The sequence below is a fragment of the Rhinolophus sinicus genome, linkage group LG13 (assembly GCF_036562045.2).
Source record: "Rhinolophus sinicus isolate RSC01 linkage group LG13, ASM3656204v1, whole genome shotgun sequence".
Classification (NCBI taxonomy): Eukaryota; Metazoa; Chordata; class Mammalia; order Chiroptera; family Rhinolophidae; genus Rhinolophus; species Rhinolophus sinicus.
In genome coordinates, this window is record NC_133762.1 from 17,371,987 (window position 1) to 17,398,676 (window position 26,690).

Consider the following 26,690-nt stretch of genomic DNA (forward strand, 5'->3'; position numbering starts at 1 on the left):
TTTCCGGCGCGCCGCCCGCCGCAGCACGTCAGTCGCCGGCCCGCCCGCCGCCGCGCGACCCCCGCCGTTGGCGCCGGCATGTCGGGCCCCGGGCCGCGGGAGCCGCCGCAGGCGCAGGCGGGCGGGCCGGCGGGCCCCGAGGGCGCGGACGCGGCGCTGGGCGAGGCGGGGCTGAGCTTCACGACCACCGACCTGAGCCTGGTGGAGATGACGGAGATCGAGTACACGCAGCTGCAGCACATCCTGTACTCGCACATGGAGGCGGCGGCGGCCGACGGCGAGCTCGAGACGCGCCTCAACTCGGCCTTCCTGGCGGCGGCGGCGCCGGGCGCGGCGGCGGGGGGCTTCGCGGCGTCCGGGGGCGCGCCGCCCGTGTACCCGGTGCTGTGCCCGCCCGCGCTGGCCGACGGCGGCTTCGCGGGCGCCAATCCGTGCCTGGGCCACATCGACTTCCAGGAGCTGCGCATGATGCTGCTGAGCGAGGCGGGCGCGCCCCCCGCCAGCGCCGCCGAGAAGACGCCGGGCGCCGACGGCCCTGGCCCGGGCGCAGCGAGGCCCAAGGCGTCCGACGGCGCCGGCAAGGAGAACGCGGCGGCCGGGGAGGGCGCGCCTGAGGCGCGGGCCAAGCCGGCCGTGCGCGTCCGCCTGGAGGACCGCTTCAACAGCATCCCCGCCGAGCCGCAGCCCGCGCCGCGCGGCGCCGAGCCCTCCGAGCCGGGCGTGGCGCTCAACAAGTGGGTGCCGCGGAGGGGCGCGTACGGCGCAGCCTGGCCTCCGTCCCGCCGGGTCTGGGCGTAGGCGACGCACGTAGTGAAGCTTCGAATGTAAAATGCGGCTTCACCGTGTCGGGCATTGCCGGCCTGTGTGGGGCGTGTCCCAAAGAGCAGCAGCCCGTCTGCTGCGGTGCCGCTTCCGCTTTCTGTCTGCCCCCACCCTGTAGTTTTCCCCGTTGTCCGCATAGTCATCAGATTTCGGAGGTCGGCCCCTCAAAAGAGATTGGTGTCAAGGGTGTGATGGAGGGATAACTGCAGCTTGTCCCCCGCGGCGCTCGCCGACCACTGTTTGTAGAGATCGCCCCAGCGGGGCGGTCAGCGCAACAGCTTTGAGCCCCTCTCTAGAAGATGGGCTGCTCACTGTCACAGCGCCTTGGGAAATGGGTGCAATGTTTCGGGAGTGTTGTGAGCGGGACGTGGCTATCCAAGGAGCAGTCTCACACACGTGTGTCTTCCCACAATGTCAGACTTCATTAGAATGAAGCCACGATCTAGTCCTACTGACTCGGTTTCCCACGGGCATTAACCAAGGCCCCAGCCAGAGCACAGCCTCCAATAGTCAAGGGAGAGCAGTATCACACAGGAGGGTCACACAGATTTGCAAGCAATAAGGTTAGGCAAGGTGAACAGTCTTAGGAAAGAAGGATGAGAGAGTCCGGTGTCCAGCGACAGTCCCTTTGGCGCTGGGGTGTGCAGTGTCAGGTGTCAGTCAGGCTGGGCTGGTGAGACGGTCAGGAGGCGAGGCTTCAAGCACTCCATCTGGGAGGAGTACAGGTGTGGCTGTCAGCTCCTCAGCTGAGGCCTGAGCCATGAGCCATGGGAGAGCTGTGATCTTACGCTGGAGACTGGGTGCGGTGCCCCCATCTGCAGTCCCAGAAAGCCATCAGATGGTCACACTCCAGCCTGCGTCTGGAGTTAGCTGGTTAGAGCGTTCACTGGGTACCCCGTGCAGGGGGGTGCTGCGGCATGGCCATCACTTTGTGACTGACAGCTGTCGGAATTATTAGTGGTGTCCATTCTGTGTTCATAATGAATGCTCTGTACAAGGAGGCTACCTGCTGCACGGCATTCACGGTTCTGGGTTTGCTTTTGTCTCGGCAGTTTGGTGACTCTTATTCGACATCCATCTGAATTGATGAACGTGCCTCTTCAGCAACAAAACAAATGTACGACCTTAGTGAAGAATAAGACCTCAGCTGCCACCGCTGCCCTGCAGTTCACCTACCCGTTGTTTACCACCAACGCCTGTACCAGCGGCGCGGGCACCAGTCTCGCACAGACACAGGTACTGGGGGATGTGCGTGGCCTCGCTCTTTGGTGTTCAATGAATTGAACTTACTAGGTCCCAAGGATTTGTTTTTTCATTGAGCGTAATAACCTTTTAAAATCGAGGCATTTATGTGGTTTGGGAATATTTAAAAGGCCTCAGTGCATCTACAGTTCTTCACATGGCATAGTGATAGCAGCGACGTCACTTCTTTCCAGTGCATTTTGTTTGTGCAGTAAAGAGGAGAGCAAGTTGCATGTTGATAAAATTCCCTTTCTGCCTCATCTTTTCCAGAGTTCTAGTAACTCCTGTTCTATCCTCGATGCTGCCAAGCACCAGGATATCGGATTGCCGAGAGCGTTTTCTTTCTGTTATCAGCAAGAAATTGAATCCACTAAGCAGACTTTAGGCAATAGAAACAGAGCGTTGCCTGAGCAGGTGTGGATTAAAGTGGGAGGTAAGCCACCAAGCGGAAGGGAGCAGGTACTTCTCCTGCCTGACCTTTGCCTGTCTGTCATTGTGGCCTTAGGCCGGGAGTCGGGAGGTGGTTTATAGACCTGAACAGGTCTTGAAAGTGTCTTTATATGTTGGCCCCTTCCACACCTCCTTCCCCAGTCTTCTCACTTTGAACATTCTTCTGAATTTCGAACGTCCTACTTACACTTGGTATGGGGACATTGAGTTCAGGGGCTGCTTTTTAAAATTGTAAATTCCGTAAACAGAAAAATGATAAACTTACATAAATTTCCAGCTATCTTCTACTTACCAAAGCACGTAGTTTTTTGTTTGTTTATCTTTTTTTTTTTTTTTTTTTTTAAGATTTTATTGGGGAAGGGGAACAGGACTTTATTGGGGAACAGTGTGTACTTCCAGGACTTTTTTCCAAGTCAAGTTGTTGTCCTTTCAGTCATAGTTGTGGAGGGCGCAGTTCAGCTCCAGGTCCAGTTGCTAGTTGCAGGGGGCACAGACTTGCTGGAGTCGAACCGGCAATCTTGTGGTTGAGAGGATGTGCTCCAACCAACTGAGCCACCCAGGAGCTCAGTGGCAACTCAGCTCAAGGTGCCATGTTCAATCTTTAGTTGCAGGGGGCGCTGCCCACCATCCCTTGGGGGACTCGAGGAATCAAACTGGCAACCTTGTGGTTGAGAGCCCACTGGCCCATGTGGGAATCGAACCGGCAGCCTTCGGAGTTAGGAGCATGGAGCTCCAACTGCCTGAGCCACTGGGCCGGCCCCTATTTATCTTTTTATATTTGGTGAGCAAGGCAGGAATCTGAAATCTGCTAGAAGCTTTAGGAGACAATCTGCAGACGGGCGAAGGATTGAGTTGGGGGCACGAAGTTATAATGTGATTCAGAAAGTTTTAGAAATAAAGAAACTGCTGAAGGCAAGCTTTGCTTACCTTGAAAGTTAACTTGCAGTCCCTCCCTCCCTGGAAGCAAAGTATTTTTCAAGTAGTCCAACAAAATAACAGCTCCCGGAGCTTTTCCAGAGCTAACGAGCCACAGGATGGGCAGGGGCTGCTGCTTTCTCCTGTGGCAATAATTCATTTTCTCCTTGTTTTTGTGACATTTTATGCAAAAGCATATGTTAATATTTGTCGGGTATAAAGGTTAATATTAAAATAGTCACTGTACTGAGCACTCAGCTTTAGGAATAAAATACTACCTGTGCTTGTGAACTCCCCTCTGTGTCTCCCTCGAAAAGTTACCACCATTCTGAAATGTGCTGGGTGATTCTTTGGCTCTAGAGAACGTGGCTTTGTGTGGCTTCTTGGGAATGCATGCCACCACACATGCCAGTTAGATGCCCGCTGTTCTGTATTTGGTGGAAATTTGAATGACTTCTGTAGCATCAATAGACGCTATGATGTGATTACTCCTTCTGTGGGGAGAATCACTTGGAAAGTGAGGGCATATTCAATCCTAAACCACTTAGTGTTGTCCTCTTCTGAGAATCGCGGTTAAAACATCAGTTGTCGTAGTAGAATACTTTCAGGGTTTTTTTGCACTCTGAGTATCAGAAAAATCAAACAACTTTTGGGTCTGTCTGTTTGTAGATGACAGTTAATGCCTGTTGGTTAATGAGAGGGCATGACCAGGGTATACTGATTACATAACCTTCAGTGTTTTAATTGACTTAGGGATTTATGTCTAGTTTGTTGTTCGACCCTTGGAGCTGTGCTAACCGCGCCCACGGAATTGCTGCGGTGGACAGCTCTTGCTCTTCCGTTCTCTGTGCTCCTGACCCGCCCGTGTTTGTATCTTGGATTGAAGATGCCAAAAAATATATTCAGGATTAATGGGAATAAGAAGAATAAAAAGTTGAAATACTGCTGTTTTCTTCTTTTGCAAAGAAGAAGCGCTCTGCAAGCAAGCGATAAATAAGAGGAATCGGGGCAGAATGCGTCCATTGGACACGAGTGTAGAGCGAAGAGCCCTTGGAGAGATTCAGAACGTGGGCGAGGGCACCGCCGCCCAAGGCACCTGGCAGCCCTCGGAGTCTGCGCCGTCACACCTCGGGGAGCAGACTCAGAGTGGGCCCCCTGGGGGCAGGTCTCAGCGCAGGGAGAGGCACAACCGCATGGAGAGAGACAGAAGGTAACGCGCGGCACTGTCCAGCCCCCTACAGACAGTGCTCTTGGGCACGCAGGTCTGTTCAGGTGTTAGTGATGCCGGGCAGGTTATTGTCTAAAACAGTCGTGGATGGTTTCTGTGTTCAAAGAGAGGAAAAGTGGGTAAGCGTAAACACGGACGGGGTTTTGCTCGGTGGATCGGGATCCCCGAGCCCCCAGGTTTGCTGGCTCATTAGGAGAACTCAGGCTTTGGTTTATTGCAGAGAAAGCCCATGGCAAAATCTGAAAGGTGTGTGGGGAGAAGCCAGGGCGACCAGGTGCAGGCCCCCACTGGCCTCCTGGGGGTGACGCGGGAGCACCTAACTCCCCGCTCCGAGTTCTGAGCCGCTGAAACGCTGCTGGCACAGACTCAGTGTCCCAAGAGTTTGTTGGGGCTGATCGTGTGGGCACGCAGCCAGTTCCGGACCCCAGAGGGAAAGCCGGTGTTTAACACTATTTGCACAGTTTGGGCCCAGGGAGCCCCTCTTAGCCAATGGTGGGGGGAGCCCTCCAGAAATGCACATTCCCTGATGCTAGTCGGGCCAGCCTCTCAGCAGGCCTTTGTGAGAAGAGGGTGCGCCTGCTGGGCTACGTGCCCTGCACCCCAGGTCACTCGCTTGGTTCTTTTAAGAATGTTGGGGAAGGAGGAGGTTAAAACTGTTAGTTAAGTCGTTTCATCTGTATATTTTATTGGTGCTACTCTATGTAGAGCTAAAAGGTGTTTGACTTTTCTCTTACAACTGGGTTTTTATATGATTTTCCCTAATGTAAAATGAATTAACTTAGTCATTTATTGAGCACTTTGTAGCAGTTTCTGTTATAGGCTCAGGAAATACAGCATGGAACAAGACAAGTCATTCCACTCTGAAGCCCCAGTGTGGAGCTAAGGCAGTTTATTTCTTGTTAAAGGGATACATTAAAGCTGGTAGCCAGCGGGATACCATTACATATGTGACCCACACACTTGATCTAACTGAAGGACCTCCCTGAACGCAGCAGGAGTTACAGAGGGTGTTGTTCCTACTGACATTTATTTACCGTGTTTCCCTGAGAATAAGACCTAACTGGAAAATAAGCCCCAGCATGACTTTTCAGGAGGACATCCCCTGAACATAAGCCCTAATGAGTCTTTTGGAGCAAAACTTAATATATTAACATCCAGTCTTATTTTTGGGGAAACACAGTAATAAATATTTACCGAATACCTGTTACGTGAAAACCCTATCCTGTATGTTTACAGTCAAAGTTTCAGTTCTTACTCTGCCATTTCCTAGTTTAACAAACTTATGCAAATTCTTCCCATCTCGCCTCCAGTTTCTGTCTATAAAATAGAGATATTCTCTACCATGTATACTGGAGACTAGAATTAGACGCGCTGATATGGCGCCAAGCCTGGATGGTAGAGAGCTTCTGGTAATGCCGGCTATTTCCCAAACCAAGTCCCCAAAGAATTCCCAATGTTCACTGGGGAAGATGAGTGGCAAGGACCACCTTGTGCAAGTTGTCCAGTGTCAGCTGCACAGGACTTTGTGTACTACTGGGGGTAATGTGTGGAAGTTAAAATGGTCAAATCATAAGACTCCAGGTGTGTTTTAAATGATCCTGAACAAGACCAGGTTTCCGGATATCATCAGGCTGGTAGACTGTGATTCCCTTTGAACCAGGGCCCCTTGGAGAATCAAAGCTGGGAATCCTAGCGGTGACAGTCCTGGGCACACCGAGGGCAGGTTTATAAGTGTTGACTGAAACAAGGACCTGCCCAGAAAAAGCACACACACCGAATTGGGCTTCTGATTTCAGGGTCTTGGGTCCATCCTTGCCCTGGACACGTGACCCTGGCCTTGCTCCTGGCCCGTGAGAAGAAACTAGGGAACACTCCCCAGGGAGGGTGGTAGGACTGGACACGGAGGTCCTGAGAGGAGGGAGGCCCTTCCCAGGCACTTGGTGGCCAGACCCCTGAGTTCTGATCCTTCGAGTGGCACGAACTCTTGCTCTGCTCCTGCCTTGCTTCAGTTTCTCCATGTCATTACTTTGGATTTTGACTGTAGGCGCAGAATCCGCATCTGTTGTGATGAGCTGAACCTTTTAGTCCCGTTCTGCAATGCCGAGACTGATAAGGCGACAACTCTCCAGTGGACCACAGCATTCCTGAAATACATTCAGGAAAGACACGGAGACTCTCTTAAGAAGGTTGGTGTTTATCAACTTCTCAGTGTTCTTATGTGTCATTTTTTTCCCAAAGATATACCAAATTGTGCTTTGTTTCATGGACTCTAATGTCACTCCTGGTCCAGTATGAACAAAGCTCTACTCATTTAATGGTGTAATTGACACTTATTAAAAGAGTGTCAAACACAGCCTGGATTTATTCACTAAACTACAGCATAGACATGACTCGAGTACCCAGTGTCATAACAGATTGAGCACCTGCTGTATGCAGTGGGTTGCACTGGGGTTTGAAGGGGTCTCAGAGGAGGTGATTTTTTTTTTGCCCTGAGAAAACTTTGTGAAAGAGATGAAGCAAGAATAGCAAAAAATACAAATAAAAATAGGCAGATAAACTTCAAATAGTCTGGGTGTCAGTGCACTCAGAAGGCAGAGAAGAGAGACGTTTGCATGGGCTGGCTGATCGGGGACAACCCGGGGCTTGGGGCCCGAGCACCTCAGTTCCTCTGCAGTCACACGGCTTGGACCCTGTCTGATCTGTGCCCAGCGAGTGCTCGTCCTTCTGTAGGGCCGAGTGCTCAGGGTGACAGTCCCGTCCGCCCCTTTGGTGGCGGTAGCGCTGGCTTCCGCGCTCAGCCGTGGGGCCTTGGTCCCGGGTACTGGCCTCAGAACTCGTGCTCAGGCCATGAGGCCTCAGTGAGGGAGGCCTGAGTGCTGGACGATGTTTTTTGTCTCAGCTCTTGTGCGCCTACAGCACGAGTCTGATTAGAGAACTGAGCGGAGGTTCGCCTGATAAATGTGGGACCTTTTCTAAAAGCGCCTCCTGTGTCTCCATCCTGGACGGCTGAGAGAACTTGTCCCCCGCCGGCCGATTCTCGGACTGTGCGCTCAGAATTTGGCCTTTTCCCCTGTCTGTGTCACATGACAGTTACATCTTGTGAGTTATGTAATCTCGTTCCTTTCCTTGTATATTGAATTGCATTTTCAAGCAATACTTATGCCAGATTTGTTATAATTGGATCGTTTGTAGTTATTTATAATATAGTTACTCTTTAACTCTATTTGTTAGGGGTAGACTATTGGGTTATTTTAATAAAATAAAGCTTTTATATTTTTTAAACGATTTGAGTGTTTGGCTTCGTGTACCTATTAGTCAATTATTGATGTAATTCATTTAACTACAATGAAGGCATTACAAGAACAAAAACACCTTGCTAACTATATATATATGTATATGCAAAGATGAAATAGATGAAAAACTTATGGATGTTATATTTTATGTATATTATGCTCCCTGGATATTTCTGAAATTTAATTACATTGAGTTTGTAGATTGTTTCTATGTCAGATTTTAGGACCCCCCAAGAAACAGGCTGAAGTGACGTCAATTAGCAGTTTGTTGGGGGGATTATACAGTAAACGGCCTAAACACGTGTGTGCGCTGCAGTTTCCTCAGCAACTTTTCCTCCGCTGACTTGCATGAATATTTTTGTTCTTAAGCTACAGCACACGAGAGTCTGAAGTGCTTTTCCTGTTATTTTAGGACACATTTTATTCCACAAGTCTTTCCTCCTCTCACCAGGCTTCTGCTCATTCAGGGTGTGGGGCTACTTTGAATAAGCCAGAGTCACGGGTGGCCTGCGGGCGGCATCTGGAGAAGGACACGCTGCTGTGCGGTCCCTGCCTGCAGAGGGGCGTCTTAGGGTTTTTCTGGTGTCTTGAGTTGGAAGTTTACGTACTTATTTTCAGTCTTTCTCGTTTTCTGGTCAGTGCATTTAGAGCCGATGGCTGTCTTGGTGCTCCTTTGAAAACATCCCACAGGTTGAGGTGTAAAGCTTCATTGTCTCGAAATGTCTTTAATCGCCTTGGTTGCCTCTTCAACATAGGAGTTCTGTGGAAGTCGGTTCTTAATTTTCCACAGATGTGGGGGCTTCTTTGTGTCCTTTTAAGAACAGCTTTTTATCTGTTTCTCACATTTATTTATTGCATTGCGATCAGTGAAGATGATCTATCTGTATAAAAAAGCAGTTTTTAAAAGTTTATTGAGACTTCCATTGTGACTTCTTATGTGGTCAATTTTTTAAAGTTCCCTGGACGGGTGGAGTGCTCCCACTACCCCAGACGATTCAGGAGTTAGACCAGTGACAGCAGAGTACTTACACTGCCCTTCCTGGACATGAATTAAATATAAACCTGCTACAGCCCAGCAACAAAAAGGCAAACAACCTGATTCAAAACTGGGCAAAGGACTCGAATAGACATTTCTCCAGAGAAGATAGGCGAATGGCCCACAAGCCCATGAAAAGATGCTCAGTGTCACTGATCACCAGGGAGATGAAGATCAAATCCACAGTGGTGCCACCCCACACCCATTATTGTGGCTACGAAAACCAGAAAAACAGGTGTTGGGAGGATGCGCAGAAATTGGAACCCTTGGGACGCTGGTGGGGGTGGAAAGTGGTGCGGCCACATGGAAAACAGTCTGGGCTCCTCAGAAAGTTCAGCACAGAACTGCCACACGATCCTGCTTTTCCACTTCTGGGTACTCAGCCAGAGAATTGAAAACCAACGGATCCTTGTACCAGAATGTTCCAGCAGTAAGAGTCACGACAGCCCGAGGTCGAAGCGACCCATGTGCATCGACAGACGATGGACAAGCAAAACGGACATTCAGACAAGGTCACACAGTACGCAGCCTGAGAAACAAGTGGCGTTCTGGCACGCGCTCCAGTACAGACGGCCTGGAGGACACTGCTCAGGGGAAGAGGCCCGTCACAAAGGACAAATCCTGTGCGACCCACTCATGTGAGGTCCCTAGAGTCGTCAGACTCATAGAGACAAAGTAGATGGTAGGTGCCAGGGGCTGGGGAGAGGCGTGGGGACTTAGTGTTTAATGTGGACAGAGTGTCAGTTTTACAAGATGAAAAAGCTGCGCAAGTAGACAGTGGTGATGGCTACGCAGCAGTGAATGTGCCTAATGCCAGTGAATTAACTCACAAATGGTTCAAATGGCAAATTTTATGTTAATAAGTATTTTACCATAATAAAAAATGTATGAGCCTAGATTTGATTGTATAAGAATGCTATATTTTACGAAAAAAACATGGAAATTTAGGTGCACAAAATGGACAGACTGTCACAGTGACCGCCCATGTCCCTGTCACGGCGTCAGGCACACTTCTGGTCCGTCACACCACCCCATCCCCCACCCTCGCTGAGCCCTTTTAGAGCACGGTGGACCTGGACCGCTCAGCACTTCCTTCCCAAATGTATCCTGAGAAGAAAAGTGCTGTTGAGAAGCCTGACCACAGGCCCAGCGTCACTGCCCGCCACCCATTCCTGTGCCGAGGGGAGCAGAGCCCAGGTCTGGGGAGCTGCAGAGACCTGGGTGGGCACGGAGGTGCCAGCCTCTCCAGGTGGCTCCCAGCTGACCCACCTGAGCCAGGACCCAAGCACTGCATTTGGTTAGTAGCTCTTACATACCGTTGAGTCTGGAATGTCCCCCCTTCCGTTCCTGCTTGCCATTTACTTAATGATGAGTCGGAGGACATTGTCCGGGATGGGGGTCCCTCACCCTCTGCATCCTGCATGCCCGTGACCTTCGTCTCCTAGAGGCTGCTGAGAGTTGGGTTGTCTGCTTCCACTGGCTTCTCCTTCTGGGAGGCCGAGGCTGACCGAGCACTCAGCTGTTAAAATTGAGGCCTTTTAAAACATGGATGGAGGCAGACCAGCATGACCAGGGAGCCGCCAGAAGGGCGCCTGGGGTCAGAGCCCAGCCCCTGGGCCACGCCTGCCACAGCACTCACCAGTGTGCGTGGAAAGCAAAAGCTCACTGTGGGGCACGTAATGGCTACAGAGTCTGGAGTGGTGGAACGTTCTGGAGATGCACAGTGCTGATGGGTGTCCACAGTGACTGCCTAATGTGTCAGTTTCACACTCACAAATGGGATGTATATTTTACTGCAATAAAAATAACAAATGTAAAAAAAAAAAATAACAAATGTAAATATGGCTGCTTTTTAAAATGTAAGACAGCTTTACCGTATAATCAGGCATTTGGACAATCTGTTGGAAAAGTGAATAAAAATACGTGCAAATGTAACTATGAAAAAATATTTGAATCCCTATTTTTATCATTTATATATATACATATATATGTATATATATACCCCCTTAAAAGATGTGACATAGGTATGTGAATGGCTCCTGATTTTCCTATATATTGTGGAAGTAGTTCAGCTCTTAATTTCCACCTTTTGTGTTTTTTAAGACAGCAGTTTTCGTGTCTGAATTCGGCATTAATGATCATTTCTCGACTTTAGGAATTTGAGAGTGTATTTTGCGGTAAAACTGGCCGAAGGCTAAAGCTGACCAGACCAGACTCCTTGGTGACGTGCCCCACACAGGAGAGTCTACAGAGCAGCCCAGCCATGGAGATGAAGTGACCAGAACTGAATCCTGATTCCTGGGAAGCAGACGGTCATTCCTTCCAGCCCAGAAACATTTCCACAGCCCTGGGGCTCTGCTCTGACAGTCTCACTCTAAAGGGACATGACTCAAGTTGATGGGACTCCAGTGGGGACTTTGAAAGCACATTTTGTAAAAACATTTAGAACAAAATACTTATCCATTAATGTCCTCTTAGACCATTGAGGATGAAGACATCTTGACAATTAGTAAGTAATTTTTCAATTATCTGTCTGATTCCATCATGTTTTCTTAACATGATAACTTAAAAAATTAACATCCCTTGTAATTGCTTTAGTCATACAAGGTACATTACTTTTTACTTATTTTATTTGCATTTTAAATATGCCCCCTTAGCAACTGGAACAAGTTAAATTGTTCTTCACTAGAAGCAGTTTGGAAATTTATTTCATTAGTTTATCAACTCCCCTTGTAACGACTTCCGATCGCATAGTACTGTATTGCAAAATGCAGTCCTATTTAAACCTTTTTGCTAGAAATTTGCCAGCGATGTCCTTTCTAGGATGTCCCTACTTTTGTCCATAAATGAAATATTGTCACAGTAGGTTGCTTGGTGCCCTTGCTTCCATATTGAGAGTCATTACTTTTTGTGGAATAAACTGTAGTGTTTGGAACAGAGTTTTTCACATGAGTGGCTTTATTTATTACAACAGATAATACCGATAGACTTTAGTGCAGTACAAAGTCACCTTCAATAAATACTGTTCGTCAGACACTTAAAAGTTTGTACACGAAAGAAGCAGGTGAGTCAGACTAGACCTTAGTGGGCAGGGGTACCATACATTAAGTTCTTTATTTTTTTGTTTCACTGTGGCCAGTCATTAATCTGAAGATTTAATCTATCGTTTTATTGGGATTATACCTTAGTCTTTACGCAAGTGCTATGTAAACAAGTTGCTGAATGTTTTGCAGCTCATGGAATTGTACAAAACTTTGTATATGTACACCCTGTGTCCCTCACAGATGGTGGAGCGACAGCTCTTCCACCAGGGCCTGGGTCTGAGGGACGATGTGACAGCTGGATGGACTGTTGTCAATACACGTAGCAACAGCAGCTCAATGGAGTCTGCGCTCAGGGACCCAGTATCCAGTTGCTGCCACTGAGGACGCGGAGGGGCAGGCCAGGAAAGCCTGGCTGGACGTCACTTTCTCATCTCCTTAAGTTGTGTTTTAGGAGCTTCTAGCACCTGACTTTTCCCCGCCTCCTTCCATCACGGCTCCTTGGCAGGCCGATGTGTCGCAGATGCCGGGGGTCCCCTGAGCACCAACAGCCCCAGGAAGGCCAGGGTCGCCGGGGAGGCCGGGCTCGCCGTGGGCCCCGTCTTGGCCGTCCTTGCCAACGCCAGGCACACCCTGCGGTCCTGGAGACAGAACAGGAAGGTGAGTGCAGAAGCCATAGGACAGCATCGTGGGACTCCACATGGGACACGGCAGGGCTGGCCTTGCTGGGGATAGCTCTTGACAAAGCACTTATATTTGGCATTAAAAATGTAAATGTTCAGCATACGTTTGGGTCAACTAAGAGAAAATTCTGTTAGAATTAAACCGAAATAGACACCGGATGGCTTTAGTTACATAGAATTTAACCGAATCCACTTAACTAAAATAGGATGGCGTGTTTATTGATGAAACGTTCACATATTAAAGTGGTTATTAAAACAATTCCTAACCTTGCCTCTAAGATGCTTTGCCAAGAGAAAGGAAGCGCTCCTTTAGAAGTGAGACATGTTCGTACCCCAACACTGCCCCGTATAAAGTCATGAAGGTTTGGAATTTGGGGAAAGATGCCGAGGGAGAAAAGCTGCTAATGACAATACGCTCGTACCTCGCAGCCCCTGGTCTCCGTCGGGCCCATCCAGGCCCACGCCAGTCGAGCCTTTGTCTCCTCGGTCCCCCTGGTTTCCTGTCAGAGGGATTTGATAGAAGTGCGTGTTTAGAATATGAAAAACTTGTGGTGCGGCGTCATGGCCACGTGGCGCGGGGAGCCCACTTTTCACTGAAGTGGGATGCGTTTGGACGAGGACACAGCACATGTGCAGGGCTCATGGGATCTGACAGAGAGCTGGCCGTGTGACCCACCGGTCAGCAGCCACTTTTGTTGGTGTTTTAGTTTTGTTCAGACATACGTCTGCCTGTTAAACGGCTGAGTTTAGTTTGTGTTCCTGTTTTGCACGTGGTTTTAGGCCTATGAGTTATCTAAAGGTGCTTTGAAGTGCTCCTGTAATTGTGTTCCTGTCTTCCGCCTGCCGCTGGTTTGGTCTCTGTAGCCCGTGTCACTCCGAGGTGTGTGTGTCCTGTGGGTCAGCTTGTGCTTTGTGTGACATTGGACGCATACAAGTTATTCTGGAATTAGGTTCCCTAAATGGAACCGTTTGTCGAGACGGTGGCACTCGTCAGCAGACAGTGTGTGAGGCAGTCCGTCTGCCCGTCATGTTGACAGGACCAACACCCGCATTCTCGGTGGGTGTTTGTCAGCCTATCTGTCGGTCCTGTCACCTCCATAGCTGACCAGCACCCTGGGGAGCGGCACAAGGCCCTGTGGCGGTCAGTGCTGGCCCGTCACTACACACGGGCCACTGGCAGGACATCCTTCCGTGGGCATGTTGGATCCGATGCGCTATCCCTGGCCTGTTGTGTCCCCAGGGGACAGTGGCTTCTGCCTGAGGACCTACAGTGCACATTCTCAGTTAATCCCCATCCTGCTTTCCCAAGGGACTGGGCGCTAGGAGGTGAGGCCATCCACCAGCCTCCCGGCAGAGAGGCCATCCGTCCTCAGGCAGGAGGCCACAGGACACAGGCCCCAGAGAGCAGCCGGTGACCCACGCGTCTGTGTGGTGGCCTTCCGCTCAGCATTGTCGTGCTGAGAGAACCAGGAAAGGCGACTAATGCTATTTTTGAATCTTATTTTCAAAATTCTTAAAGGCATTCAGATCCCTGTGTGAAGAAAGCCCTGTTTGGTCTTTTTTGAAGACAGTACCTCATGTGCACTGAGCTAGCACAGACGCCCCAGACTAAGTCTCCCCCAAAACACGGAGCTGTTGGGTGCTTAATCCGGGGCCCATTGTCCTGTTGGGGATGAGATGAACCTGACACGTTTGCCCTCTAGTGTTGAGATTGTTCGACAGAATTCTGAGTATCTTAAAAAAAGAAGTGAAATGGGACCACTGCGGACAAATACTTCCATCGGCTAAAGTATTTAAATTTAACCTCACGGACGGAGAAAGACAGAATTCAGTTTCCCTTGGAAACATTTTCCGTAAACTGTCTTTCAGAAACAAAATCATTTGGTCCGCAAACTGGAACGAATTGGAATCGTGAGCTTCAAATCCTTGATTTGGGGCCACAAGGCGACCTGACTGGAGGCAGGCCACCCGAGGTGGTGGACTGTGAGATTTCTGGAAAACGTCATGGTACCTGCAGGTGGATCAAGGAGCTCACTGTGCTGGGCTCCGAAAGAGCCCCAAGCGCACGGAGCCCCGCTGGCCTCTTCCCGAGGCCGCTTCTGGCGGTAGCTCCACCTTTCACCGCACCGTGCAGCCGTGTGGACCAAGAGGAAGGGGGCGGGTGGGGTGTCTGCTACGGATCTTCACGAGGCCAGTCAAGGCCAGCGCGCCCACTGGCTCACGTCCGGGTGACTTTGGGTCCTACTTTTCCCTCAGTTCCCTTCCCTCCCTTGCCCCCACAGTGGGGACATCTCTGCGTATAGGGGAGCAGGCTTCATGACGGGAATGCCTGGGGGCTCCATCACGTGGCCGAGAGGCTGTGGTGGGGCCGGCTACACTCACCTCTGGGTCCGGGATCTCCCAGCTCTCCAGTGGGACCACGGTATCCAGGGGGCCCTCGAGCACCGGGGTGACCAGTGGAGCCTGGGGGCCCCGGGGGACCCGGGGGGCCAGCTGGTCCGGGCCGACCAATGGATCCCGGTGTTAAAGGCTTCCTCAGGTGAGCAGCTAACTGTGCAATTTGTTCTTTTGGGAAACAAAGATGCCAGCAGTCACTCAAAGAGGATTATCAAAGGATTTCATGTGAAGCATCAAGTATATACTGCATTTCAGAGGAAGTTTTGTTTATCGACTGAGGCTGGCTTGAACGGCCCTGGGCTACATGGTAAATGTGGTCAGATTCCCTCCACCGCCAACAAGTGAAACCTCGTGTGCACTGAACTAGCACAGAAAGGGGACTCGTGTTTTGGGGTCTCCTTAAAAACCCCGGGAATCGGTATGACCACAAGATGTCCACTTGGCCTACCAAAGCCGAAAGGGCCCAATTCTTTGCCCCTTGTCACTGTTTCACTCAGCGGATACTTGGAACACGGCCCGTGTGCCAGGCACTGTTAGACCCTGTGGAGGGGTCTCTTCCAGCTCAGACACCGACCCCCAGGGACCACAGGTACAGGCCCTGCGGGAAGCGAGCACTTACCACTGACCATCCCCCCACACAGCTCTCTGATGTGCTGCTCAGTGGCTTCTTTCCCCTGAAATTGACCCCAGAAGTCGGTCAGCATGCTTGGGGTCACCCTGGCACCCCCCCGTCACACTGGCGCGCACTGGCCCGCAGCAGGGCAGGGGGTACATACCGGGATCCCGGGTTTCCCTGTGATGCCAGGCATGCCTTGTATACCCTGCAAGCCCACGGGCCCAGGAGGGCCTGGGACGCCCTCCACGCCGCTGGTGCCGTTGGGACCCTGGATGCCTTTCGGGCCCAGCTCCCCTCGACTGCCAGACTGCAGGGAGACAGCAGGATGAGGGTGGATGGGAGGCCAGCCATGTCCTGCAGCTGCCACCCCATGCGGCTGCCTCACGGCTGGCAACGGCGTGAGCGCTTAGGATCTGCAGGCTGGCCTGGTGGCCCAGCGATGGCCCCAGATACCAGCGGGCTCCTTCAGAGATGGTCATTGGACCTCTGCCTGCCACTCACCTCTCCTTTGGGTCCAACGGGGCCACTGGGACCCTGCAAAAGAGAAGTGCATTTTCATGACACGTGTTGTTAGGTGGGTAGGAAATAGTTGCTATGGAACCAACCTTGCACATTATTAGTTGGAGATGAAATAAAAAGTCAGGTCATGCACGAAACCGCTATTGACTATGACAAAGTGTCACTGTCATTCTTCTAGGTACAGTTTTTATATCACTGAGCCTGTTATATCTCCTGATGTTTTTGAACTTATTTTCCCTAAAGGTTTTTTAGTAGCTGTGTGGTACTTTTTTGCATAGGTGCTTATTCGTTTCCACTGTTTTTATTGTCACCCATACTGTTCAGGGCTCTGTGCCTCAGGCTCCCCTTCTCCAGCTGTGTCCTCAGGGACATGGTTCTAACCAGACAGTGGATGGGCCAGGATCGACTCGTCTGTGTGGCTGTCTGGGTGACAGCCTGGACACGCGCTCTGCTCAGGCCCAAGAGCCGACTGCCCCGTCGACGCCGCAGTGAGGCTCCGGGAGGGAGCTTTTCAGCTCACACAGCCTGACCTCAGTGGAAGGTCCCAGCTGGAAGCCACGGCCCAGCTGTGGGGTTAACAGGCGCTGGGTTCCCAGGGTCCTCTTTGTCAAGGTTGTATGGGAATTCGCCACAATAAACACACGTGCGCGCGCGCACACACACACACACACACACACACACACACACACACACCCGGAATTATCCGGGCTGGAGACATAAAAAGTTTGCCTCGGCTACAAGGTCTGCCAGAGCCTAGCATGCCTGTGGCCGAGACACTTCCATCTGCCCCAGACATGAAGAAAGGCTGACAGAACTGGCCACTCGGGAGCCAGGAAGACCCTCCCCCCAAACTGCACGATTGCTCCAGTTCAGTTGCCTCCAAGAGAAACGTGAATCTGTCCAACTCAGTCAAGGGTTTTGTTTTAGACTTAACCTGCGTCTTAGGTCTGCGGAAGTGGTTTTCCTTGAGTTAAAACTTAGCTGTGACTAATTCACGCCAAAGGCCACAGATGGAGTGACTTTGCAGGAGAAGAAGACAGGACCCCACAGCCAGGCCTGCGTCCACTCCCCCCACAGGACAGCGCAGACCCCGCCCTTCCACCTAAGGGTGCTGACCTTCTCCACAGGTGGGTCCCCACGCTGGCCAATCCGTTCCCCATTGTCAATGACAGTGAGGGCGACATACTCACACTTACCAGTTCACCTTTATCCCCAGGAAGGCCATCGGAACCCGCGATACCCTGAAAACAAAACACCCCAGAGTTAGAAGACCTGTTCATGCCTGAGGCTGCTCCCAAACCTCGGGGGAGCTGGGACCCGAGAGCCAGGCCCCGGCCATCAGTAGTGGTGACATGATGAGGCTTTTCTTCCGAGCAGGCCCTCAGGTGGGTTTATATCGTTCTGGTTCCTCAACCAACGTAAAAGGCCTGTGCTGCCTAGAGGTCAGAGGCAGAGTCCCAGGGACACAGGCCCCACCCACCCCAGCCTCCAGAGAGAAAAGTGAGACTCTGCCCCTTCCCATGGTCACTGTCCCAAAAACGTCAGCAGGGAGCACGCCCTCCCTTGGGAGGGTCCCACAGGAGCTGCCCAGGCCAGAGGTAGCTACTGTTCCCCAGGAGCCAGTGGTGATGACATGCGGCTGGCCGCCCTGTCCCAAGTCCCGGCTGTGGGGCTGAGTGACCAGAGCTGTTGTCACCGCTGGGAGGGAGGGAAGGAGGGAGGGAGTGATGAGAGATGAGAAATGAGGTGACAGCCCAGCAAGCGGGGCAGCCCCACACTTGGCCCAGGGACCAGCCCACTCACCGGCTCTCCCTTAGGCCCTGTGGCTCCTCCCGGGCCCTGCGCGGAGAGAAGGGTCAGCATTAGAAGGGTTTCTAGTACCCCGAAGCTGCATGCTCCCCCCAGACACAGCTCCCAACCCCTCAGTGCGTGTCCCATGGCACCGCCCACATCACCAGGCTGTTTAACAGGCGTCTCTAAATTTGCTCTTGTTTCTAATACCAGGAACTGGGGAGACCTTCACACATTCAATCCTAGGACAATCCCACAGGTGGGGCTGCTGAATCAAGGAGCCAGAAGCTCCTGTTTGTCATCATCCCACAGATGTGAGATTAGGGACCTGTCGGGGAGTTGTTGGGCTCACCCCTAAGACATTAAAATACAAATGTCGTTTGCTCCAGTAGCAGCATGCGTGAGAACCTGCCCAAAGGGCACACAGTGTGACACTGCCTTTGACTGGAACTATAGGCGAGGGCACGGGAAGTTCAGTGACCACCCCGTCACCCCAGGAACAATGGCCTCTCTCTCCATCCTCTCAGAGACCCTGGCGTTTGTTGGCATGTCCTGACCGACCCCTCAATTTCCCGCCTGAAGACCAATGAAGGGCCCACTGTCCTGCCACAGGCCAGTGTCTTCCATGGTCACCTCCCTGGGCCAGGAAGAAGGGGCGTCTGGAATGCCTGCTCCCGGGCCGCCCCGCCTGTCTGTGGCCTTGGCAGGACCACCCATCATGTGTGCACATCTGAAAAGGGTCTCTGTCACTGCCTGGCAGGGCATGGCGGGGCGGGCACAGGCAGCCAAGGAAAGCTCTCAACATCCCCAAAGACCTGGTGTGGCACGGCCGGAGGCCCCTGGGCACCTGGTCACCTGCTAACCATCACCCAGCCTGGGGTCCTCTGCGCCCTGACTGTCACAGGATGACAGGGACCCCCACAGCGAACCTACCAGCTCTCACAAGACCACTAGGAAAGTCTCGAAAAGTTAGACACCGTGATAGTTACAGAAGTTGAGAGCGATGGTATCTACCCTTATTTTAAAGCAACGTGACCCTATGCCCAGAAACCCAACAGCTAAAGCCGCTGCCTCTCTCCTCGGCCCACGGGCCCCAGCAGAGCCTGGAGCCCAGCAGCTGGGCACCAACTCTTTGGGGCCTCTGTCTGTGTGTCCCATGGGGCTGCAGACGGGCGGGCGCAGGGGCAGGAACCTGCTGGGACAGCCACTTACCCGGTCGCCCATGACGCCTCGGAGACCTTGGGGGCCTGGCAGGCCAGGTTCCCCTATGCTGCCTTTCCGGCCCTGCAGACAGGAGCAGTTGGTCAGTGCTCACCACGGAGCACAGCAGGGACCCCTACCCCACCGGGCTCACTGGGTGCAAACCCACCTGGAAGCCTCGGACGCCAGGGGCCCCGGGAGGGCCTTGCGGGCCCAAAGCCCCCTGAAAGTCAGAAGGAAAGTTTGAGTCCAGCTCTGCCAACCCCAGGGGCAGGTGGACACAGGAGCTGGCCCAGACGGAGGTGGGAAGGTGTCCTAGGGGGTAGTGGGGTGGTCCCAAAGGTCAGGTCAGGCACACCCTGAGACCTCATGCATCGGCCAGACTAGGTGGCAGGAACCAATGACCAGAGCCTCTAGGCACTGTGGCTGGCTTTGTCATTATCTCCAGTGGGGACCCTGGGCTTGGGGAGCTTCCATAGTGCCTCCCGGGACCCAGGGCTGGGCCGCTCCCTCCGCCAGGGGCTGTGGCTTTGTTCCCTGAGCACAAACATCTCCAGGGCAGGACAGCTCAGGCCCGGCTCTCACCACCTCCTGGCTTTCATGGGCTCAGCCCACTGCTGCGTCCAAAACACCACCCCAGCCCACACAGAAACTGGGTCATGTGGTGGTGGCGCCAGGCCAGTACCCACCCCACATGTGTCCCCCACTCACCGCTGAGCCCCTCTGGCCAGCCTCACCACGCTCCCCGGGCATGCCAACATCTCCCTACACACAGGGTAAGGGAGAGAGGGAGGGTGTCGGCAGGTTCTGTGCACTCGGGTAGTGGGGGTAAGGGCTGTGGGTACTTACGGGGACACCCGGCTCTCCTGAGGGGCCAGCTTCGCCCAGCTCTCCAGCTCTGCCCTGCACAGAAGGGAGAGCCCTGAGTGCCCGCCCATCTAGGACCTGGCGCTGGCCTCCCCTTCCCCATGGGAAAGAAGCCACCTACCAGTTCTCCCTTCTCGCCCTTGGTCCCTGCTCGTCCTGGGAGACCCTGCAGGACAGAGGTCAGGGGTCAGAGCACGTGAAAGGGCCAGGGGCTCCGACAGCTTCCCGGCCTCGATGCACAGGGCCCCACTCATGGACCCCAGGAGACGACCCTGCCCTGGCTCAGTCCCTGGGACCACCGCGGGATGCCCCATGCACTCACCGGTGGCCCATTGGGTCCCTTCTCTCCTGGGGCACCATTGCGACCAGCCTCTCCCTGCAGAAGATTCAGGGTGATAGGGTTTGAGGCCCGGGAGGCTGAACTCCCCACGGACCCCCTCCCCTGCAGGCTACCAGCTGTGCACAAACCTTCTCGCCATCGAATCCTGGCACACCGTCCATGCCGTCCTTGCCCGGCATGCCCTGGGGACAGGGGGCTGTGTGAGGCTGAGAGGGCAACGTGCCCCCACTCCCCTTTCTTCCCAGTCCTGTCACCCTCTAGGCCACCCGATCTGAGCAGCTCCCTTCCCCATCCTCCCTCACTGCTCGGTGCCTCCAGAGTCAGCAGAGGCTGAACTGGTCTCACAGCTCAGTAGCCACAGGGTAACCTGTGATGCCCTCGGACCACGCAGGTGAGATGTGGGCAGGTGAGGGGGCGCAGGCAGGTGAGGGGGCGCAGGCAGGTGAGGGCGCATGGGCACAGGGCAAGGGGTGTGAGGATTGCCCTATGGGACCACACATGGCCCCCACCTCTGCCTGACTGCTCCCCATGAGAGTTCTGTTTTACAGGAGTGGAAGCTGCTTGGGAACCAGGATTTGGGCACAGGCTCATCTAACCCCACACTCAAAGCTAATTTGGAACTGAGGACACTGCTGAGTCCTGGGGGGGGGGAGGACAGCAGAGCCTCCCCTGTTCCCTGCCCTCAGCCCTGCCTCCCCACTCCCAGGGGACACCAGCACCCGTCCTCTAGGACCAAGGTGGGAGGGGTCAGAGGGTCGGGGCTGAGCCTGGCACAGCAGGGACAAGGCACGGGGCAGGTGCCCCACATCTGTGCCCACCAGTCCTGCCCTCCCCATGGCTCTCATGCCCCCAGAATACAGGAGAGCTCAACCAAAGACCCCCAACCTTGCACGGTCGGTTGTGAGGGCCACAAAAGTTGTGGGCCCGTGAAAGTGCAAATGCAGGGGCTGCAGAGGTTACATGAGTGAGGACCACCAGCTTTGAATCCCGGGACCCTGGGAGGAGAGCAACTCTCCAGGGGGACGCAAGCCACAGTGGGTCGGCCACCCCAGCAGCTGCCACCCCAGAATCTGCCCAAGAGACTCACCGGCTCTCCATCCGGCCCAGCCACTCCGGGGACTCCTTTGGGACCAGGTTTGCCCTAAAAGAGACACAAGCCACTGTAGCTGTGATGGTGAGGAATGTTCCAGACTTCACTAGCCCGGGCAGGCTCAGGCCAGGGGCCTCAGCACTCCATGTCCACCCTTCTGGACACCAGATGTTGTGCTCAGACGGGGTGACAGCTGCGTTGGCCAATCCCAACTGCCGGGGACCTTATCTTTGGATCCTGTGGACACCGCAGGGCTGCAAGGTCACCGCGTGGGCCTCTGGCCACTGGGCTCAGTTCAGGGGAAGGACTGGTTGGTTTGGAGGCGTCCACAGGCAAATGCCAGGTTGACGACAGTCACTGCAGTTGCTTAGTCACCTCTCGGCTTTACTTGTGTTCGCTTGCTTAACCGGAGTCATTGTCTCTGTTATTCCGTGCACAGTTGGGCGACCTTGGACCAAGGTCAGGCACTACCGCCCAGGGCCTCTCAACAGACAAGTGTGCATCAGTGGCCAGAATTTGCACCCAGGAGTCTGGTCCTATGGCCCCTGCCCAGCTGCTCCAGAGGGGAGCTTGTCAGATGACAAAGAGCCACTGGGGAAATGGGGGCGGAGGGCCCCCACTCAGGCTGGGAGAACTGCCTGAGGCCAGGAACGTGCGACGGGCCCTCCTGGCCAGGTCCCACACGTGTCCAGTGGCTCACCCCCGCCCACCCGCAGGAAAGGGCAGCCACTCCACGTCCCCCCGCATGTGCAGCCACTGCAGTAGTCGGGACCGTGTGTCTTCCCAGCCCCGTCGAGCAGGTTCTTCCGAGGAAGGACCTACAGGAGCAAGGTTCTCTCACTTACAAGGTCACCCTTGGGGCCACGGAATCCCTCTGGGCCCCTCTCGCCTCTGTCACCCTGAAATGACAAGAGGGGACATGGACAGTTAACGACTTAAGAAGGTGGGAGAGCCAGACAGGTGTGACTGGCCGGGGTCAGCCCCAGAAGTGGTCAGAGGTGGCAGGGCTGATGCTGCTGAGGGCGGCAGGAGCCAGAGGGACGCTAATCACACCTCACTTCATGTCCAGAAAGAGAAAGAACACAAATCTCCCATGAAGGACAGACAGACGCCTTTGGTAAACTCACCCTCTAGGTTTTCCCACAGGTACCTGCCCAGGTGTGCCCACAGGTACCTGCCCAGGTGTGCCCACAGGTACCTGCCCAGGTGTGCCCACAGGTTCCTGCCCAGATGTGCCCACAGGTACCTGCCCAGGTGTGCCCACAGGTACCTGCCCAGGTGTGCCCACAGGTACCTGCCCAGGTGTGCCTATGGGATGGCTCAGCGCACCCAGTAGGGCTGGGGGAGGTATCTGAGTGAGGATGAGGGAAGGGAACAGAAAGCCTGGGCCAGCGAGGGCCGCCCTCCACCCCCAGACTCACACGTACCGCTTTCCCAGGGGGTCCTGGAACACCAGGGGGCCCTCGGAACCCGATGGGACCCTGTGGAGGAGAGGGGTGCATCTGGGGCTCTCTTCTGAAGCCTGGTCAGTATCCCCAGAGAACGCTGTACCATCTGGAGAGGCCCAGAGCACCCCCACCAAAGCGCCCGCAGCAGACCCTTCCCAGTGGTCCCCAAGCTCCCCTCCCACATTTGCCAAGGCCTCCCCTCCCCTCCCCATTCTTGGCCCTGAGCACAGAAGCTTCCAGAGCCCCCAGCTAAGGGATGTACGAGGGAAGGGAGGCCCAGAGACAGCTTTGCCAAGTCACACGGCCCATCGAGGGCTGCTGTGAGGACCAGTGCTCACAGGGCCCCTCTGACGTCCGAAGGTGACCCCTAGCCATCTGGACTGACCCAGGGCAGGTCACAGCCCCCCAAGCTGTGGCGGGTAGGGGCGGGCAGACTTACCCGGTCCCCTGGGGGCCCAAGCGGCCCTGGTAGTCCTCGGAGCCCCCGAGGGCCCTGTGGGGAGAGAGCTGGAGATGCAGGGTCTGGGCTCACAGCACCCAGGCCTGCACACCCCTGGGAGCCACTGAGGGGCCCTGAGGGGCCCGGTTCTTCCCTGAAGCCCTCCATCTCACTCAGACCCTGGAGGGGGCAGGGCCAGTCCCCTGGGATCAATAGCCTGGCAGAGGCAGGACCCGGCTGGGTTTCCGCTGTGGGTGTTGTGGAGCACCCCCTGCATCCCCGAGCCATCCAAGGGGCCCCCATCCTGCATCTTCACCCCTGTGCAGCCCCTCCCCCCACCTACCTGCAGCCCCACGGTGCCTGGGATGCCAGCAGACCCGGGGGGGCCGGGCTCACCCTGCAACGGACACAGAGAAAATGGTCGTGAGCAGGGTCGGCCCCGAGCTCTGCCAGCACCTTTCCATGCCCACCAGCCCCCTGCCCCCACTTCACAGCCGAATCTCCAAGGCCAAGGGGGCACTGGTCCTCCAGCCATTCCCCATGCTTCCTCCTGGAGGATGGGGTCCTCTGCCACCCACATGGCAGTCTGGCCACTCTCACCTTGTCGTAGGGCACCCGGCCTCACCCCCAGCCTGTGGTGAGGACGTAAGACACACTCCGCGGGCAGTGGCTATGGGGGGAAGGCGGCAGGACTCCTGGGGGACACTTCGAGCTGAAGCCAACCTCTGGTCATCAGGGGGGCCCACCCGAGCTGGTTGGGGTGGGGGTTTGCCCAGAGATCAGGAGTCTCTGACCAGCCAAGCCGCTGGGGAGGTGGCACAGCAGCCACTCAGTAGGGGTATGTCACCATACAGCCAGCACCTGCTCACTCACTGCCACTGGCCGGAGTCCTAGCCACACCCCAGTGCCCTCCCTGCAGCTTCCACCGCCTGAGCTGGCAGCCCCGCCAGCCCCGCCAGCCCCGCCAGCCCCGCCAGCCCCGCCAGCCCCGCCAGCCTCGCCAGCCCCGCCGGCCCCGCCGGCCCCGCTGGCACCCACAGTACCTTCTCCCCATCTTTGCCAACTTCTCCTTGATCCCCTTTGTAGCCGCTGGGTCCCTGAAAGCCAGTGGTGGGTGACGAGTCACAGCCTGATCCCCCAAGCAACCCTGAACGGGGGCCCCAAGGCCCTCCAGCCAGGTGGGGAGACAGGCTCAGTGGGAGGGGAATGGCTGGGCCGAAGGGGTTGGGAGCCTGAAGCCAGCTCTCCCAGCGGCCACACCAGCCTCCAGCAGATGAGCAAGCAGGGTTGAAGTGGGGAGGGGACAGAGCAAGAACCCCAGGTGGAGTAGGAGGCCAGACCCCTTTCTGGACCCCCATTGCTCCCTCCCATCTCAGCCCCCATGGGACCAGGCTGCCTCCTGCAGGGTGTGGAGGTGGGCTCAGGTTTGAGTCACCACCAGCCACCACTCACCTTGAACCCTGGCATTCCTGGGGGCCCAGGGGGACCTGGCGGGCAGATGGCTGGGCACTGTTGGAAAACAGAGTGGTCAGACCCCTCCCAGACAACAGAGGCCCTGAGATGGGCCATTCTGCACAGGTGAAAGGGACCTGGGGCCCACCGGGCCTCCCGGAGAGCCCAGACAGGGCCTCATTCAGTGCGGATTGCAGGGTGTGGTGAGGCTGTGGGAGCCAGACGGCTGCCAGCCCCCCCCCCCCACCGGCTGCCCCCTCCCGCCGGCTCCAGTGTCTCAGCCTCAGTGCACAGCCGCTCAAGGCAGCTATTCAGCCAGCGTCTGCCAGCTTCACAAAGCGGCCTTCATCCAGCCCGGCTCCCCACAGTGAACTTCAGGCCGGGCTCTCAGTGCACAGACGTGCTTCAGGAAGAAACGTGTGTCCCTCAGGCACAGACTGGATGCTCCATATGGGGGGGTGGGGGTGGGGGCGAGGGCATGAGGATTCTAGATCATTCCATGGCTGATCGGGCACAGAGCCGGTGCCATCAGCCGCTCGCCTGCCCATCAGGGGCCTGGCCGTCGTCCCCATTCTGGATGATCCCTAAACCCCCCTCTGGGACAGGCGTGGGTTGAGCAGAGTGGGCAGGAGCACCAGCGGGAGCCAGACCAGCAGCTCTTCTTTCAACAATGCGGCCCCTCTGTGGAGGGGAGGCCAGATGCCCAGACCAGCTGCACAGAGTAGAGAAACGGGTCCAGGTACCAAACCATGGCTTTCCTTTCCACATGAATGCAAAGCTCAAAGCGAGTCCCAGACTTTAGCCTGGAACCTTCTGCGATGGGGAATATTCTGTCTGCACTGCCCAGGACAGCCAACCCTGGCCACATGTGGCCGAGAGCACTTGAAGTGTGGCTGAGCCGAGGGGTGCTGGCCTGTTTAATTTGATTTTGCTTAATTTGGATTCCCACGGCTGCACGTGGCCAGTGCAGGCTGGGAGAGCACAGGGAAGCTGGGTCACAGCTGGTGGGCCTGCACTGAGCTTTCCTGCAGGGAGGGAGCCAGCGGCTCTCCAGACAGAACCCCAGGTGGTGGATCAGGCCAAGCTCCTCCCACCACGACAGGCACCCTCAGCCCCCTTCACGAATGGCAGCCGGTGCCCACCTGAAGGTCAGCAGCGCCTTCGGGGAGGACCCCTGGGTTACCCTAGAACACAGAGAAGGCTGACTGTGATACCACCCACCGGCCCTTCCCCTCCCGCCCCACACCCACCACTGGGAGACCCCCTGGGGACAGCAGCCCTTCACCCCCCACATGGTCTATGCTGGGTACTGCTGCTCCATCAGCAGGGCACGTGACAATGACAAAAAACCACCTGCCCTGGGGGTGGGGGTGGCCACCAGGCCTGAGCCCTGACTATCCGGGGGTCACTGCTTCAGCCCTGGACGCAGCTGGCTGTGTGTGGGGAGTGACCGGGAGCCCACGTGGGCATGGACCCCAGTGTGGGGGCTCACCCATCCTACAGCCCCCTGCCCAGTACTTACAGGGGGTCCAGGAGGTCCTGGGGGGCCAGGCAGGCCAGGGAGTCCAGAGGGTCCCTGGGGGGGTGGGTTCTGACTTAGATGGAGCAGAACCAGCCCCCAGCTGACGTGAGGTGACCAGCTACTTCCAGAGAGAAGCCTCACTCCATGGCATCCTGATGGGGACGCTCCCAGCTCCACCCACCTCCCCCAGCCTGGCCTCTGCTCATGGCCTCTGTGGTCATGAGGTTTGGTCTGGCTGTCCCTCTCCCTGGATGTCACCCAGGGCTTCCATCAAAGCCCACCAAGAAAGGAAAGGGGGA

General features: G+C 55.1%; 2 protein-coding genes across 6 annotated transcripts in view; one reads left to right on the forward strand and one right to left on the reverse strand.

Annotated features, from left to right (window-relative positions):
- TCFL5 (transcription factor like 5) lies at positions 1-11,925 on the forward strand. Of its 4 annotated transcripts, XR_012491413.1 has the most exons (7): positions 3-734; positions 1,875-2,058; positions 2,335-2,497; positions 4,396-4,639; positions 6,702-6,843; positions 8,906-9,668; positions 11,142-11,925. XR_012491413.1 is itself a non-coding variant. In XM_074318123.1 (6 exons), exons 1-6 carry the CDS (start codon positions 79-81, stop codon positions 7,665-7,667), a joined length of 1,500 nt encoding a protein of 499 aa, XP_074174224.1. In that variant the 5' UTR covers positions 1-78; the 3' UTR covers positions 7,668-7,942. The 4 variants fall into 4 exon arrangements, 3 of the variants coding, with proteins under 3 accessions (XP_074174224.1, XP_074174223.1, XP_074174222.1); XM_074318123.1 differs by lacking the exons at positions 8,906-9,668; positions 11,142-11,925 and adding an exon at positions 7,557-7,942 and having other exon boundaries at positions 1-734; XM_074318122.1 differs by lacking the exon at positions 8,906-9,668 and having other exon boundaries at positions 2-734; positions 4,399-4,639.
- Positions 11,924-26,690, reverse strand: part of COL9A3 (collagen type IX alpha 3 chain) — a 20,767-nt gene continuing 6,000 nt past the window's right edge. For both annotated transcript variants that reach the window (XM_074318118.1, XM_074318119.1), the window contains exons 10-33: positions 26,392-26,445; positions 26,012-26,053; positions 24,870-24,926; positions 24,461-24,514; positions 23,761-23,814; positions 23,418-23,471; positions 22,958-23,011; positions 22,376-22,429; positions 21,528-21,581; positions 20,569-20,622; positions 20,423-20,476; positions 20,222-20,266; positions 20,083-20,136; positions 19,945-19,998; positions 19,403-19,456; positions 19,246-19,317; positions 18,046-18,081; positions 17,439-17,483; positions 16,225-16,257; positions 15,884-16,030; positions 15,727-15,781; positions 15,093-15,275; positions 13,133-13,210; positions 11,924-12,668 (exon numbers count right to left, since the gene is read on the reverse strand). In XM_074318118.1, coding sequence (XP_074174219.1) covers positions 12,478-12,668; positions 13,133-13,210; positions 15,093-15,275; positions 15,727-15,781; positions 15,884-16,030; positions 16,225-16,257; positions 17,439-17,483; positions 18,046-18,081; positions 19,246-19,317; positions 19,403-19,456; positions 19,945-19,998; positions 20,083-20,136; positions 20,222-20,266; positions 20,423-20,476; positions 20,569-20,622; positions 21,528-21,581; positions 22,376-22,429; positions 22,958-23,011; positions 23,418-23,471; positions 23,761-23,814; positions 24,461-24,514; positions 24,870-24,926; positions 26,012-26,053; positions 26,392-26,445 — 1,632 coding nt within the window. In that variant the 3' untranslated portion in view covers positions 11,924-12,477. The remainder of the gene's footprint in view (positions 12,669-13,132; positions 13,211-15,092; positions 15,276-15,726; positions 15,782-15,883; positions 16,031-16,224; positions 16,258-17,438; positions 17,484-18,045; positions 18,082-19,245; positions 19,318-19,402; positions 19,457-19,944; positions 19,999-20,082; positions 20,137-20,221; positions 20,267-20,422; positions 20,477-20,568; positions 20,623-21,527; positions 21,582-22,375; positions 22,430-22,957; positions 23,012-23,417; positions 23,472-23,760; positions 23,815-24,460; positions 24,515-24,869; positions 24,927-26,011; positions 26,054-26,391; positions 26,446-26,690) is intronic.

Excerpts from the sequence above, each read along its gene's own strand:
- TCFL5 (XM_074318121.1), top strand. The coding sequence starts at position 79 with ATGTCGGGCCCCGGGCCGCGGGAGCCGCCGCAGGCGCAGGCGGGCGGG. Across the intron at positions 735-1,874 it reads CCGGGCGTGGCGCTCAACAA|TTTGGTGACTCTTATTCGAC; the intron begins GTGGGTGCCGCG and ends TTGTCTCGGCAG. Across the intron at positions 2,498-4,395 it reads GGTGTGGATTAAAGTGGGAG|AAGAAGCGCTCTGCAAGCAA; the intron begins GTAAGCCACCAA and ends TCTTTTGCAAAG.